At 45.8% G+C, this 15,000-nt stretch overlaps 3 protein-coding genes across 16 annotated transcripts in view; 1 reads left to right on the forward strand and 2 right to left on the reverse strand.

The window, feature by feature from the left end:
- The window catches only part of LOC126575054 (band 7 protein AGAP004871), a 65,447-nt gene extending 63,680 nt beyond the window's left edge, over positions 1-1,767 (forward strand). For all 4 annotated transcript variants that reach the window (XM_050235550.1, XM_050235551.1, XM_050235553.1 and 1 more), the window contains one exon: positions 265-1,767. In XM_050235550.1, the coding sequence (XP_050091507.1) occupies positions 265-307 (43 nt within the window). In that variant the 3' untranslated portion in view covers positions 308-1,767. The remainder of the gene's footprint in view (positions 1-264) is intronic.
- A 3,460-nt stretch (positions 1,768-5,227) lies between these two features.
- On the reverse strand, positions 5,228-10,119 carry LOC126576829 (uncharacterized). The gene is made up of 4 exons (XM_050238132.1): positions 9,882-10,119; positions 6,275-6,427; positions 5,945-6,208; positions 5,228-5,865 (listed from the first exon to the last, which is right to left on the reverse strand). The coding sequence occupies exons 1-4, from the start codon at positions 10,117-10,119 to the stop codon at positions 5,228-5,230; spliced, it is 1,293 nt and encodes a 430-aa protein (XP_050094089.1).
- Positions 10,120-14,105: 3,986 nt separating this feature from the next.
- LOC126574684 (FH1/FH2 domain-containing protein 3) overlaps positions 14,106-15,000 on the reverse strand; it is an 82,880-nt gene continuing 81,985 nt past the window's right edge. For all 11 annotated transcript variants that reach the window (XM_050235020.1, XM_050235021.1, XM_050235022.1 and 8 more), the window contains one exon: positions 14,106-15,000. This exon is cut by the window's right edge and continues 61 nt beyond it. In XM_050235020.1, the coding sequence (XP_050090977.1) occupies positions 14,988-15,000 (13 nt within the window). In that variant the 3' untranslated portion in view covers positions 14,106-14,987.

Raw genomic sequence — 15,000 nt, forward strand, 5'->3', positions numbered from 1 at the left:
AGATGGGCCAGTGGCGATGGACCTGACCGCTTCTGCGCTGTTTTTTTGGTTTGGAAAGACAACTCTCGTTTTACCTCCTTGCTTTCTTTCGTTACTTTGTATTCTTTTGTACACTTGTTTCAACACTTTTTAATGTTGCTTCTTTTCTTTGTGTGAACTTCTTCTTTATTCGTGCTTTAAGACCGTTTGTTTGAAATGTTTTATCGCTAAACAGGGGTAACTTTCTCTTGTTTTTTTTATACCGAAAAAAAACAAACAAAACAGAAAAGCAAGAGAGTTCGACAGGCAGAGTGGACAACAGGAGTAAACAGCTTGTTACTACAAGTACAAAAAAGAGTACGTAGCACGCACAGAGAGAGAGACAAGGGGAAGTCTCACACACAGTCACAGAGAAAGAGAAAAAGAACGAGAAATATCGAGCTACAATTGCACAGAAAAAGACGATAAACGGTACAGGGAGCAGCAGCAGCAGCGGCAGCACCAACAACCGGAGAGCACGAGGTACCACTGTTTGTACTAAAAAGTGTTGAATTATGAGTGCGACGAACAATTCGCGAAACTATCGAAACGGCACAAAAAGCAATCGCCATTTTCCTCGCTGTCCCGGGGAGTGGAAAAGCCTCTCCCTCTCTCTCTCGCTTTCCTTTCCTTTGGCGCACTCGCTCGCATCGCTTTATTTATACAGCTATTTTTTATCGAATTAAGTGTTCTTCTACCACGAGCACCACGGCCAGTCTCCACGAGGCCTTTTGTGTGTTTGAGTTGCCGAGCCGGTCCCAAACGAGACGACTGGGAAATTGGGAAATGCGCGAGCCGCCGGGTTTGTGATTTGAAAGCTTGTTAAAGTTTTTAATATAACTTTGTAAATTGTCACCACCACTCCGCTTTTGGGATTGGTATTCTACTTCATCCTCGCTTCCCCGGACACCGTCGGCATCGAGATGTCGATTGGCAGTGCAGTCTGGGTTGGTTTTCCCAGCTCCCGCTGGGGTGCTTTCCATGGGACCCAATCTCGTATGGGAATGAATCTCATTTCGGAGGGCTTAGCAGAACAGCCTACTGCTGTCGTCGCTATCTGACGCGGCAACTGCGACACTCCCTGGCGCACGAGAGGATCCCACAAAAGGGATCAACAATCGGGATGGTTTGTTTTTTGTTTTTTTGTTTTAGAAAAACGCTTTTTTCGAATTTTACCCCAAAAAATATACAAAGAGAGAGAGAGGAAGGGGAGTGCTTTTCGGACTCTCCCAAGCCCAGGGACCGCGTGGTCTGTCGGTTGAAAATGGATGAATTTTTAAACGCTCGCTTCCTGTCCGGTGCGAGAGCTTGTTTGTCCACCCTTTCGGCCTGACCTGCAGGAAATGAAGAAAAGGTACGGAAAAAGGGCCGAAAAAGGAAGGATTAAAAAGGGTCCAGGAGCCGTCGGTAGGCCGGTAGCCACCTGGGGATGAGTTGGGTTGTCGGGAAGGGTTTTGCAGAAACGGATGGGACCGGAAACGAAATTGTAATCAGCAGTGAACGAGAAAGGAACGGCCGTGCGGGAATGATTTATGATAATTTTTATCTCTCACTCAGCGACTGGCCATCAAATGTGCGAATGGAGGTCCCTATTGCCGCAGCAGTAATTTTTCACCAAACAATCGAGCCAGATGACAGGACGCACGGTTGATGAGGTTAGGACTGAGGATTTAATTTAAACGAAAAAAAAGGCATTTTAAATACGAATCTTCTTGTGTGACTGTGTGTGCATGAAAAAGGGGAAGAAAAGAGAGAGAGAGAGAGAGAGAGAGAGAGAGAGAGAGAGAGAGAGAGAGAGAGAGAGAGAGGAAGAGAGAGATTTGTTCCTTATTCTTGTTGATAACAGTATCACTCGCCGCACCACAGTACGATGTAGAAAATCATATCATTCACCTGAACCGCAACACCGTCACTCCCCTCCCCTTGTATGTTACGTTAACCTAGAGTAATGGGCCTCAGAAAGCCGTCTTGGATTTGTGTTCGATCTCAACTTGGCTAACGGGTTGCCAGATGCTAGAGCTGCATTGCAACACTTTTTATTCTGTTTTTCAATTATGTTTTTAGTCGAAAGAGATTAAACGTTACCTCCTATGTCGATGTGCGATGTACCAGATGAAGTTTAATATTCTTTAACGATAAAACTAAAGCTAAAGACGGCCACCCAATGGCACAGACACTCGCACACAATCACAACAGCGAAAAACGTCGAGTATCGATTTTCATCGCCATGATCCTTTACATTCCGACAATGTCCGTGGCACATCGGGATGTGGGATTCACCTAGATCATAGCACACTGCGACTCTTCTGTAAACGACGATGTGTATGTGTGTTTGTGCGCGTGTGTACATGCAAATACTGACCAATAAATCAAAAAGGAAACAAAACTCGTTGAAAGTGATATAAGCTTTAAGGAGAATGGAAAACACAAACTACCACAGGCAGGCAGGCAGGCAGACAGACAGAGAGAGCTTGGAAACAGGAAGTCCACTGAAGCTGAGCTAGAAATCCACTGTGACAGCTCGATGACAGCATGGTAGGGCTTTTCGGTAGACATTGCAGCAGGCCAAGCGACACGCTGGATGCTAAGACTGCATGGTTCTCTGGCTCTGTATCTCTTTTTATCTGTACAGGTATGGATTGGCTTAGAACTAGTTTGTAAAATTCACCCAAAACACCCACACAACACGGCACACATACACAAATCATCCAGACGGAGTTCGGGAGTTTGTCTTTCTTATTTCATCTCCATCCTTAAAGCATCCTAGAATAAAACGATTTAACGAGAACGCGCGCGCACGCCGTACAACGCAAAGGGAACTTTCGACAACTTGTTTACTACTTCAACCGACAGTTTATAGGACGAGCAAGAACGGTGGAGCGTTAGAAAATGGAAAACAAAAACCCACAAACCCAAAAAAAATGAGAAAAAGATACAAGCATGTTAAATGCTCCCTTTATCTATCAGTGTTGTCAAGTATTTGCCGTATTAAACGAACCAAAGACAAACTCTATTTAGTATATACATAGTATATATATATATACATAGATTATATATTGACATTGAAAACTGACAAATTCGTTTTGCGAGATGCCGAGACGAGGGTAAGCACACATTAAAATGATAGTATAACGAGTCATACCGTTTATCATGTTAGTTATTTAATTATTGTACTGTTAACGGGTGCCCCGTGTGTGCCGCCCAAGGATGCACACGCACATTCACCAAACCAGAATCTAAAAATCAGATAAAGAAATCAGAGCGCCAGAATTAGTGGGAAGACGAACAACGGCGGCACCAGAAGGTTAGAGAAGAATTTATAGGATAGCGATGATGATGATGATGATGCTGGCGTTGTTTTTTAAATAGACTCATTTTTATGAATCGCTCGTCGAAACGTTGTCGATGTTCTACTACCGATACCGATACCTTTTCTACCTACTCGCTGTGTTCAACGACAGCTTCAACTCAACACACTCTGTCCAAGATGTCTCTTCTTCGCTGCCATTCTATCGTTCTCGCTCTCTCTATCTCACTATCTCTCTCTCTTTATCTCTCGATCTGTCTCTCTCTCTCTCTCTCTCTCTCTCTCTCTGTCTGAGCCATTGTTTCACTCGAGCGTGTCAAAGCATTGAGGTTTTTGACTTTCGAGCGTTCGTTTTACACTCTAGCCGAGGCGAAAGATGGAATTTACTCTATAAGACCGCCTACAGACAGACAGAGCTCAGTCTGAAAAAGAAAACCATTTAAAACCGATTCCCGACTGCCCTTGCGGATCGAGCGAATTCAGCGAAGCTGACCCATAGTTAAGCGATAATTAGACACAAACAAAAAAATCGTCGGTAGTGGAATAGGGAATCGAGGGAGGAATCGCGCAGTTCGCGCAGTGCGCGGTTTTAAGTGTTCACCACCAAGCGTTTCTCATCTCACCAATCTCATGTCGTCAGGACTCATGTATAGGGCATATGGAGAGGTTTGATAACAATAGAGAACCTATCTTTAGATTCACTAATGCGCTGTGCTTCGACACCCCGACAGTCACCTGGAACGGGCTGGAGGCCAGTAGCAGCACCTTGGGTTTTACTCACACGTTTCATTCGCTGCATTTCGTTGTGTGATGGTCGATGGTTTGGGGTTTAATACGGTGCCGGAAACGGAAAAGAGGTCAAGCAAATCAAACGAAAAACAAAAAGTATAAAATAAATTCTTGAAAGCAGTTACAAGAAAGGGGAAGATGTAATGGAAAGAAGGAGCGAAGGGTTGAAAAGCAAAAATCTAAAACAAACAAATAAGCAAAAAGAGGAGGTAAAGAAAGTTATATGAATTCAAAAGTGGTTACGAAAGGTATATGGAAAGTTCGAATTATAATGCCGTTATCAAAATGTTTCACAAACACACACCCACACAGTCACACACGGTACACACAAACATTTAGTACTCATCCTCGGAGGAGCAAAAAACAATAAGAAAAGCATCATCAAGACAAGAAGAATAATCGAGCGAAGTTGCTCATGGAGAAAAGGAGAAGAGAAGACGGGGAGGCAAGAAACAAAGCAAACAAACCAATCATCTCACATTTAATAACTTTATGAATTGTGACAAAATCAAAAGAAAGTAAATAAAACCGATTCATAAGAAATATTTCTTTTACAGAAAGGTGCGCTTTTGATTGATTATTGTTTGAGGAAAAACATTCGAAAAACGGTTGACCATTGGTGCATACAGGAGTCTGAAACTAATAGTAGTAATAGCCTGTTTTTTCTCCCCAAATTGATCGCTGTGCCGGGAACACGAAATTATACAGCTCCGTTCCCAAAATCCGATTACGGAGGCGCCAGGTTACCGGTAAAAACCCCCTGGGGTTTTTAGACATTTTTAGGGGTTTTTAATAGAAATTTAAAAAGCGGATGCGAAATAATTTTGCGTGCCGCGAGTTTAAGAACCTTGAGTGAATAGATGCAAATAGAAAAGTCACGACAAAACATGAGAGCTCAATACCGAACGCGAATTAACGTGCATCATATCACAAACCAGTGGCTTCGGTTGAATGTTTATTGTTCCATTTCAGCTTCTAATTGTTTCATTAACCCTCCCATTGCTAAAAACATTAACAGTAAAACAATCGCAAACAAACTGCTCAACGCATCAACTCCCTTACGCTACTTCATGAGCAACAACACCCTGCGCAACATTTACTCCCCTCCCCACGCTAGTTACTGTGACACGGTTGCTGTACGTAATCGATGCAAAACCCACGGTTGTCCACATCGGTCGGTGCCTCGATCGAGTCCGTATGGAACGCCAACCGGAACGGCCGTATCGTGGTCACGACCGTTCGCTCAACCGAACTCACCTCCGCATTGAACGTTCCCCCACAGATCTTATCCTCGCACGTACTGGCCATCGGTAACCGATCCGCGACCTTAGCGCACGGTACCATAAGCCAATCATTCGTGCACGAATTCGGTGTACCCTGGCTCCCACCACCGACCATCGCCTGCACGATACTGTTCGAGTTGCCGGACAACGTGAAAGTGCGCGATCGATTCGCGGTCGATCCCGCAGGACATGCCGTGTACTGGATGCTACAGAAGTTACGCTCCGTCCGGATGCAGATACTGTAGTCCTGGTTCGACAGCTGGCGTCCGTTGACCGGATCAAAGTTGAAACTCCGCACTCGGCCACTCACTCCGGTGTGGTACTGGAGGCACCCTTGATCCGCTTTCGCGATCGCACCGCAAGGGATCTGCGAGATGCGAATGCGCCACGAACGCGGATAACTTGGACCACTGGTGATGACGGTCAGGATGATTGGATTGCCTTGGCCCATCCCTGCGTCGATGTACACTTTGATGGGAAAATTTTAAGAGAAAAAAAAACGGAAGTTAAATAGAACTGGATTGTGAAGAATTAATGGAGCCCTTACTGTGTTCTCCGGTGGCACTGCCACAGATCGTGGGCGCTGGACTTCCACCGGACACCAGGAACTGATCAGAGTTACAAATATGGTTCACAATTTCCGGTCCGTTGAGCGAGAAGTGATCAAAGTCTAGCCGGATCTGGCAGATATCGGGATGCATCTTCAGGATGGTTAGCTGGCAACTGCCCGTCCCATCCGTACTGTCCGGATGGTTGGGATTGACAAAGTACGTTCCGTTTTCGCGTACCACTCCACCACACGACGCCATAACTGGGGAGAGAGTGAAACATCGGACATCAACTTCATGAGGTAACCAACGGATTCGTGGTCACTCACAGATGCAGCACGTTCCGTATCCACCGGCACACGGTCCGGCCGGGAGTCCGCCACGTAGTACGCACTCGTTGTTGGGCTGACAGGAACCGTACTCACCGGAGGCGGCCGAACAGAGCCCCTGGCCCCACTGGTACACGGTAAAGATCGGCAGAACTGCGAAGAATTGAAGAAGAAAAGGTAAGAGGGAAGAACAGTCTGTCCGTGAGCTTTATTTCACTCAATCACTGCCTCACGTCATCGTTGAAGGTCGTTAATGGGGTGTGTTTGTGATTCTGTGCTTGAGTTCCCTGGTGGTTCGTTGGTCCCGTATGCTTTCTCTTCAACACCATTGACGTCATGGAGCTGCTGGTGCGTTCTGGGGTACAAACCGTTCGCTCATAACCGAGCGCTGAACTGGAGAGATGAAAATTCGTCGATAAAATGGCACGGAATGCGTTTAGGGCCGGATGCTGAGGTCAGAAGGGGCTACAGAGGTATTGACTAATGATAGAGCGTTGGAATTGACGGAACCGAAGCAGAAGTGTGCCACCACCTCTAATACAGTCGTTGACCTGGATTTCTGATTTTAATTGCATTTTTGGAAAGCCAATTATGATTTCGGGGCTTGGGATTCGTCTGTTGCGAAGTGGAACCAATGTTTCCTCTTTTGGGCTGGTGTGTTGATGGTTTTGTTTGTTTGTAATGCATATTCATCGGGGTCTATTCAGGAGTCGATCGAGCAGAGCTCATTAAGTGGAATGCCATTTCTGATTTGTGGTTTATGTTGGTCGCGCACTCGGTTATTTGCTAAAAATTGTTATGCGAATTCATGTTTTTTTATAAATTAAAATACCTCAATTTGTAGCTAGAAAAATCAGCATAGATTATACTTCTGTAGCCCTCACTTAATTGCGGTAATTATTTCCAAAACATTAATTAGATAGAATTGGATTACTACTAATATTTTGTTGAAGTGGTTAAGGATTTACTTTCAACAATACTATAATTATGAAATTGTGAACGCGAATAACCTATTTCTATTCACAGTAAAGGGGATGTTATGCTGCTGCAAAAGGAATGTCAAATAAATGTAGTGGAACATGTCAATACAGCATGCTTGCCATACTTCGAATGAAGGAGGATTATCACGATCTTATCTTCTGAGCTAAGTTATTCAATCAAGTCAATATTCCGAATAGTAGCGATCCATGATTCGTTATAGGGCTTAAAGCTCTTAATCACAGTAGCCCTAGGTCATTGCAGCCTCTGCTTTTGATTAAGAGATTCATTCATTTTTCATTGCGAGCAGTTTCACCTTGGCAAAAGATCGACATTGAAACAACAGCTAGGTTAGCACTGAAAATTTCAACCATAGTATTCAGTATTTCATGAAATATGAGCTAAGCAGTTAGCTAATCTGAATTGACATTAAAAGTTATAATACCAAAAGTAAGCTTTCCTTTTCGAAATCAACATCCTTAGTATGAGAAAACAATTTTAAAGCTACTTGCAATCGATAAACCTATACTTTCAATGCATACCGAATGGTTCGGTTATTCAAATATTGTTTTCAAATACTCTGCCCACCCACAAAGCAGCGTCCTAGAGGAGGAGGTTACCTTCTCGGTACCAGATCGGTCCTGTGCTTTCTGGCCTTATAAAATAGGAATCTGTGGTATTTGGCCTTGCCACGGCCATGCCGACTGTATGTTTTATTCAATTACGCACCAGCTTCAAGCTACCCTCTCGTATGGCATCACTCTGGCCTTACCAGCATTCGTCTAAGCTCTAAACGGTGGCAGCCACCACCATCACGGCTCCACTGATCCTCCATAATTCTCCTGACGGGCGTGGTACGCGGTTCGCTGTGAGCGAAGAAATGAACTTTTTAATATTCAAAACGGTTCTCCGCACACACCAGGGACCAAAATCGTGGCACGGATTTTTGGAGGCTTTTTTCAATATTTATCTCCCGTAGAAGCGCAGAGCCGCTCGGTGATGACGTAGTCCCTACTGTGCGAATGCTGCGCCGCCAAAAAGCTCCCATCAAATCCCCGAGCAACAGCAAACGGCTGAAGATTTGGTCGTTTTAAAGCTTCTTCCAGTGCTGGCGTTGCTGCTGCCACTGAAGTGAACTGGCTGCAAAACTGTACGAAGCAATAGCCGGTCCGGTACGATACAGGCGGGCGACTAGTGGCATGTCTGGTTAATTAAATTTGCAGGAATCTTCTGCCGGCAGTAGCGTGGCCGTGCTGGCAGAAAACATAAGTCCAACAAGCTACGGACAGTCACAGAACCCATCATGGGCAGCAGTTACTATCTCTCTGCGCTGGCGAAGACCAGACTGGCCAGACGCAAGTCTCGATCCTGGTGAACGTGTGCCGTAGAACCGCTCGGTGAAGAGGACACACGGCACAAGTTATGAATATTAAGCGTCAAGTGTCTTTAGCTAACTCACTCACGCTCCCGGCACGGCATACTAGATAGACGGTAACCGGTGCTTGCTGCCGCTCCTCGATGGTTGCGATTGAGTTCGATTCGTTCGTTGGAGGGAACTGGAACACAACTGCATGAAGTGAAAGCGGATAAGAGAACGGAGAGAGCGCAGTAGGATGAAGCGACCAGCAGACTGGCGTCGATCAAGACGTGTTTGCAATACGGACAGAGTGTTTTTTTTGGGCGGGGAAGTTACAGGATGAAGGACGAACCAACCATCGTCCTTTGGAGGATGCGAGTACCAGCTCTACGAGTAGGCTTTACTCTTGATTACATCGGGACGGGTTATCATGAGCCCAGCGCTCGCTTTGGGATAGAGTCATTCGGATCGAACTAGTGCCAGTGCGGTCTAAAGCACCGACTAACGTGTTTTTGTGTGTCAAGTGACGCCGGGGAGGGGGTTTAACGTTTAGCGTCCAAGAGCACTTTCCGATCCATCCGATCCATCCCTGATGTAAGCAGAAGCGTTTGCTTTCTGACACATCTTGCAGAAGGATGGCCGAGTGGACAGGACGCTGGTGTCTGCATTAATCATACTTGACTTCTTCGTTTGTTTATCAGTCTTCTGGAGTTTCCGGAGTCTGAAACTAGGGCGATGAAGACTTACTGGTGGTGGTTCACTTCATGTTCACTCTTTAAGCAGCAGTTCAAGTTTATGCTGAAGATACCCATTATTCAGCAAGCATAAGTTCAACATAAGAGAATATTCCATAGGATTATTACACTTTAGGAGTAATTTCGTAGAAAATCGATTTCTTCTCAGATCTTTCACTTCCACAATCCGCCATTCAGCCTTGCATTCGACATCCTTCCTTCTCCAAAAAACATACTCTTTTCAACTGGACGATGATGGAGGAATAGTGAACAGAGAAAGGCGTTGACAAGGATATCATACACTTGGCCTCATTTTATTAAAAACTAGAAATCACACGACTTCGAGCCATGCCGGCCAATCGTTCAACTTCATCGAAAACCGTTTTTCGGTGTCCGAACACTTCAAAACGTAGTCCATCCATCGAATCTTGATCGTCCCCCAGGGGATGCAGATGGTGGTGTTAGTGTTGGTGAAAGGGAAGCACATAAATCACTTTTAAACGAAACGAAAGCAAAAGGACAAGATTTATGATCTTACAGCGTGTATCCCGTCGGCTCGTTATCTGCCGGCCGGACGCCAAGGACCGCTGTTGATAGTGCTGCAGCTCACTCTCGGGCACGTTTGCTGCTACGTACACACCACTGCTGCGCATCACCACTACCACAACAACGAGCATCATCTCGACGGACAGCCAGTGCTTCCTTCGATTGCAGGTCGGTTGCAACCGGAAGCCAATGGCGTCGGTGTTGGAGTGTCGCACCCGTATCGATGACATCGTTGCTGTCTTGGGCACACTGAGGGGATTGTTTTCTTAAAAGCACGGCACAGCCAACACGGAACACACCCACCTACACGGGAGGATCACTTTAAATGGATTCTTTTTCGCAGATAAACGATCCAAGTCACACATGAGCTGCCATTTTGTGCTGCTTTCTTCTTTTCTTCTGTTGACAAATGTTCTCTTCGCACTCCACTGCTGTTTGGTTGTGTCTTGACACCACGAACGATTGCACGCGAATCCAGAGCAGTGACGATGGGACAGATTTATTTATAATTTCTCCAACTCGGTCTCTAAAAGGGGGGAAGGTAGCATGCTGGTGCTTCCGTTACGGTCACGCTAGAGGTACGCCGCGGTGGATGATGTGTTTGAGTAAACTGTAACTGAGCATTGTCGATCGAAATCACGGAACCAGTCGGTCCCGAGACGAAAGAGGTGCTCTATTGTGCATGTAGTGTGTTGGTTACAATGTTAGAGGTTTTAATAAATAGAGTGGAGTTAAATATCTCGAAAAACAAATGACTTTCAGTCAGCACAATACAATAAACAAAACATAAACAAATTGCATAACATTAATTTTTTATTAGCGAACTGTATATCAAATAGATGCGCTATGCATCTCCGTTATGGAATAATTGTGCATTATCTCACAATGAGAAACTTCAGATTAAATTAAAATAAATGTCGACAAATTATTTAAGCACTGAGCGGGCACTTTTACTTAGCACTGAGCGGGCAAAGTACACAGTACTTTTCAATTTAGCACAGCTTTTACGAAAAAAAACACGAAGAAGAAATTGTAGAATAGCAGAGTAATTTATGGTGTGGAAACTTCTGAAATATTTAAACTAATCTCCTATAACAAATATGAAAAACGGCTAAAAATCGAAAAAATAAATCGAAATAAGTTTCATCCAACTCGTTGCATGTACCACACAGAGAGTGTACCCGATAAATCCATCATCCATCTCCAGCAGCATTCCATCGCCTAGCTCGGGACACATTTCTCCGTAACTCTGCGATTACGCTGGATTGCTGGTGCTGATAGGCAATGCGAGATAGAGCCGGTATGGAAAACGGGCACGCTCGGTGACACAATCCGTATCGAGCTGGCAGACCGGCAAGCAGGAAGGTTTAAAACAAAGCACAGGGAAGGGGACTGACGGGGCTGCCTGGCTGCCTGGCTGTCACTGCTATCAACGCACCGAGATGAGCGATGCGAGCTCATCGAGGCATCAAAAACCGGCAAATTGTGCTACGCCATCCGCCAACAATGCAACAATTATGTTTGACGCCCTACGGTACTGCTTAAGGGGGGCCCCCGACTGTACAGTAACGCACCCGGGATGACAAACAAAAGCTCCCCATGGTTCACCCTGGTCCTCTCTCCTCACTCTCTCTCTCTCTCTCTCTCTCTCTCTCTCTCTCTCTCTCTCTCTCTCTCTCTCTCTCTCTCTCTCGCTTCGCTATGCTCGCTGGCACCTTTCTCCCCACCAGTCGAGTTGAGGAATGTAATTTGCGAATGTTGATGTTTAATTTTCCAACATTCATTTCCATGCTGCTGCTGCTACTGATGATGATGGTCGATGATGGCGCAGCATGCATGAAATGCTGGTCCCAGCTATCATTGCATCAGCACCACTGTCGTTTTCGTGTGGACGAATGGGAGGAATTTTGCTTCCTTTCTTTTTTTTTCCTTTTCCCTCCCCTGACGCCAGGACGATAGCAACAGAGCCCAAAAACAACACGACGCCTGACGCCTGGGCGGTGCCAGAGATCAGATCCGATAGACGCTTCCTGGGACAAGGGACCACCAGCAGGGGGGTGGCCCGCAGGTGCTGGGTGTGGTGCGAAAAGGCGAAAGTGTGAAAAGCGAAACCACCACCTTTCCGGCGCCCGGATAATTTACCTTTTGTCTTTCCGTCACGCGCCATCTTATGCAAGACGCTCTCTCTCCCTGTCGAGCACCAACACATACAACGTGACAGCCTTTTTGGTGCTGAGGATAACGAAGAATGGAGTGTCAGCAGACGGAAAGGAGGAGAGATATCTTCCGGTTGACAGTCTACCGAGCGACGAGCGTCTTGAGCTGAGCGTGGACTTATGCTAGACAATACGTCGAACCACCGGGCCCCTCTCAACGGATCATCAATAGTTTTGCAACGACGGACAACGGGGTGGACCGTGTGAAAGTGGTATCCAGCGCTATTCTACACCCATCGATGGTCACGACGGTCCACGTCCATGGGTGTTCCGCTTGTCTGCCAGCAACCCAATGTCAATGAGCCATGAACTTCGAGAGTTTGGGGCGGGGGAGCTTCGGAGAACCGAGAACATCGCGATGAGACACTGCAGATCTGCTGGCAGGCGGCAGTCCGATGACAACGGAAGCTCGAATGTGTCGAAGCGTAAATAATGCGCCAGAGCTCAGGAGGAGGGCGCGTTGGTGATTGGCGTTCTCCGCATTTCCGGCCGCTGGTCGTTTTCGTTCAGTTGATCATATCGATGCTCCATTCGGCGAGCACAAGCACCACACCATACATGCTAGAGAGCTATCACGAGCGGAAAGAGTGTCACTTTCACTGTTTTAGCCATTGTTTCAGCAGCTGTGCAGTGCGCCGAGACCGAGGATGGTCCGAAGGAGAAGGAACAATCAGCAGGGGAGACAGGACGGAGAGATAATATGTTTACAGAAAGAGAGATAGAGAGAGAAAGGGGAAGAGAGCTCTAGCCTTCCTGGTTAGAGCTAAACGGATGGACGGATGGACGTCGCTCGATGATTCAATTTATTGGAATTTCGAGATGTTCCAACGTGTTCGCTCTGCTGCTGCTGCTGCTGCTGCTAGAAGAACGGTAGGGCGTTGAGTCGTTTGGCAGGAATTGGTCCATTACATGCTCTAACTCTTCTTGGCCCTTCGCCTTCCCTTCCCGAGCGCTGTTCGAAATGAAGCGAGAGGTTGAAATCAATCGAGCGTTTGATGGTAAAACAAGCAATGGAGGATATAATGGGCAGAAACATAAAATACTAGTTCGGTCGCATGGTGGAATAAGCGCCACTAGTGTTATGACAATGGTTTAACATAAAAGAGCAGATAAATGGATGGAGAAGACGTTGATAAAACTGCGACATTCCATGACAACTACTTGTCGAATGGGTGATCAATAGTTTTTTTTAATAATTTTTATGGTTAAAAATACTTTTATAAGCTGAAACTAAACTGACAGTTTGGATCGTACCGATGGTTCTTTAATATAAATCTGCATTATTAGGGAAACAAACATTGGAATAAATTTTACATAAAGAAAATCTAGCTATTCAATCACATTCGCCTAAATACGCCTGTTTATGTATCAGAGTCGCTCATTGGGGTCGTTATGACCTGTTCTGTGATAACTTTTATCAAATAACAAAAATAACAGTGAGATTTAGTCACTTTTTAAAACGAAGAAGGCCCGGAAAAACTTTTAAAACCTCAGCGAACAAACAAACTAAGAAAAATTGAAATTTCTGTCATCATACAAGATTGCAATAATCATCTTATGTAAGCTGACCGAGTTTTAGGGCTTTCCCTCTTAACAACTGAATGGATACAATATGCTACAATCGAATCATTATCAAATCCATTGTCAGCATCAAATAGAGGAGCGTTTGCGAGCACGCACGTCGTCTGCAAGGTGTGCTAACCATCGCACTTTGGCGCTTGTTAACAGCGCACCAGCGGTGACACGACATGTTTGTTAACAGTGCGCCCGGTGACCCGTTTCCAAAGTGTGTACCAACATTACGACCTGCTTCGAAATGCTGCCATCAAACCATCGGTGAGGTAATCGAGGCGAGGTTCCATTTAACGCTCGTTTGTCGTGCATTTCAAGATGCTCAGTGCCGTGGAGCAAGTTTTGGAGACTCGAAGACATGATTGCCGCATTTCTTTCAATATCTACCCACGGGGCGCAACTGAAGCGATAAGCGAAATGGTTTAATTTGTTAATTACAATTTATTAAAGTCGACACTGGGGCCCCCTGACACTCTCTATGGGTTGCCAGGTGTAGCTAGTGAATAGAGTGACATTCGACGAAGATCACGACAATGATCGTGATCGTGATTGTGTTCGTTCCCTTTCTCCCTACAGTTACAGCGCACTGGTGTATACGAATATCATGCGAATATCGTTTTCTGTATATCTCGTATCATATTGTGTTTCCTTTTTAAAAAGTACCACTTCCCCTTCCCACCGATATTGCCCTATCTTTTCTCCTTCTTCTATTCTCGATTGGCTTCATTTGTCGCTAGCTCAAAGCGATGTGACGGCAGGGGTTTGGGCTGCCCCCTTCTCCAAATCTCTGGCCTCTAATCTCACCGCGTATCACATGGAAGATGTTCACATCAACGTTTTTTTTTTAAAGTTCCTCCAATCGGTTTGGGACTCGTTTTACTAACCGATCTGGATCCCAATCGTTATCAGCGCCCAGCACGGCTCATCCGGTGGGACCCTCGGGGCGTCTACTACGCCTACTTAGTGTTCCCTCGATTTGTCCTCCTTCTAGCTGCTAATCCTGCTTCGGTTTTTTGCTGTTTTGGTAGTTTGTGTTTCAGGAGCGCGAGCGCGACTCGCGGTTGCGTCCAGTTCTTCCTCTCTTTTTGTTCCCCACATTCAAAGGGTATATTACGAAAGCACTGTGGGTGTGTGTCTCTCTCTGTGTTACAGCGCATCCGCATACCATGAATTCCCGGCCCCGGAACGCGCCATCGACGCGGCGCACGAGCTTCCGAAATTGTCTTCCGCCGTCCGCTCATCGTCGCCATTGTCGTCGCCGTCAGTGTCGTTGGCAGGGACTGGCGTTGTCGCCCGATGATGCCACAAATTCAATATCCTTTT

The sequence above is a fragment of the Anopheles aquasalis genome, chromosome 3, assembly GCF_943734665.1.
Source record: "Anopheles aquasalis chromosome 3, idAnoAquaMG_Q_19, whole genome shotgun sequence".
Classification (NCBI taxonomy): Eukaryota; Metazoa; Arthropoda; class Insecta; order Diptera; family Culicidae; genus Anopheles; species Anopheles aquasalis.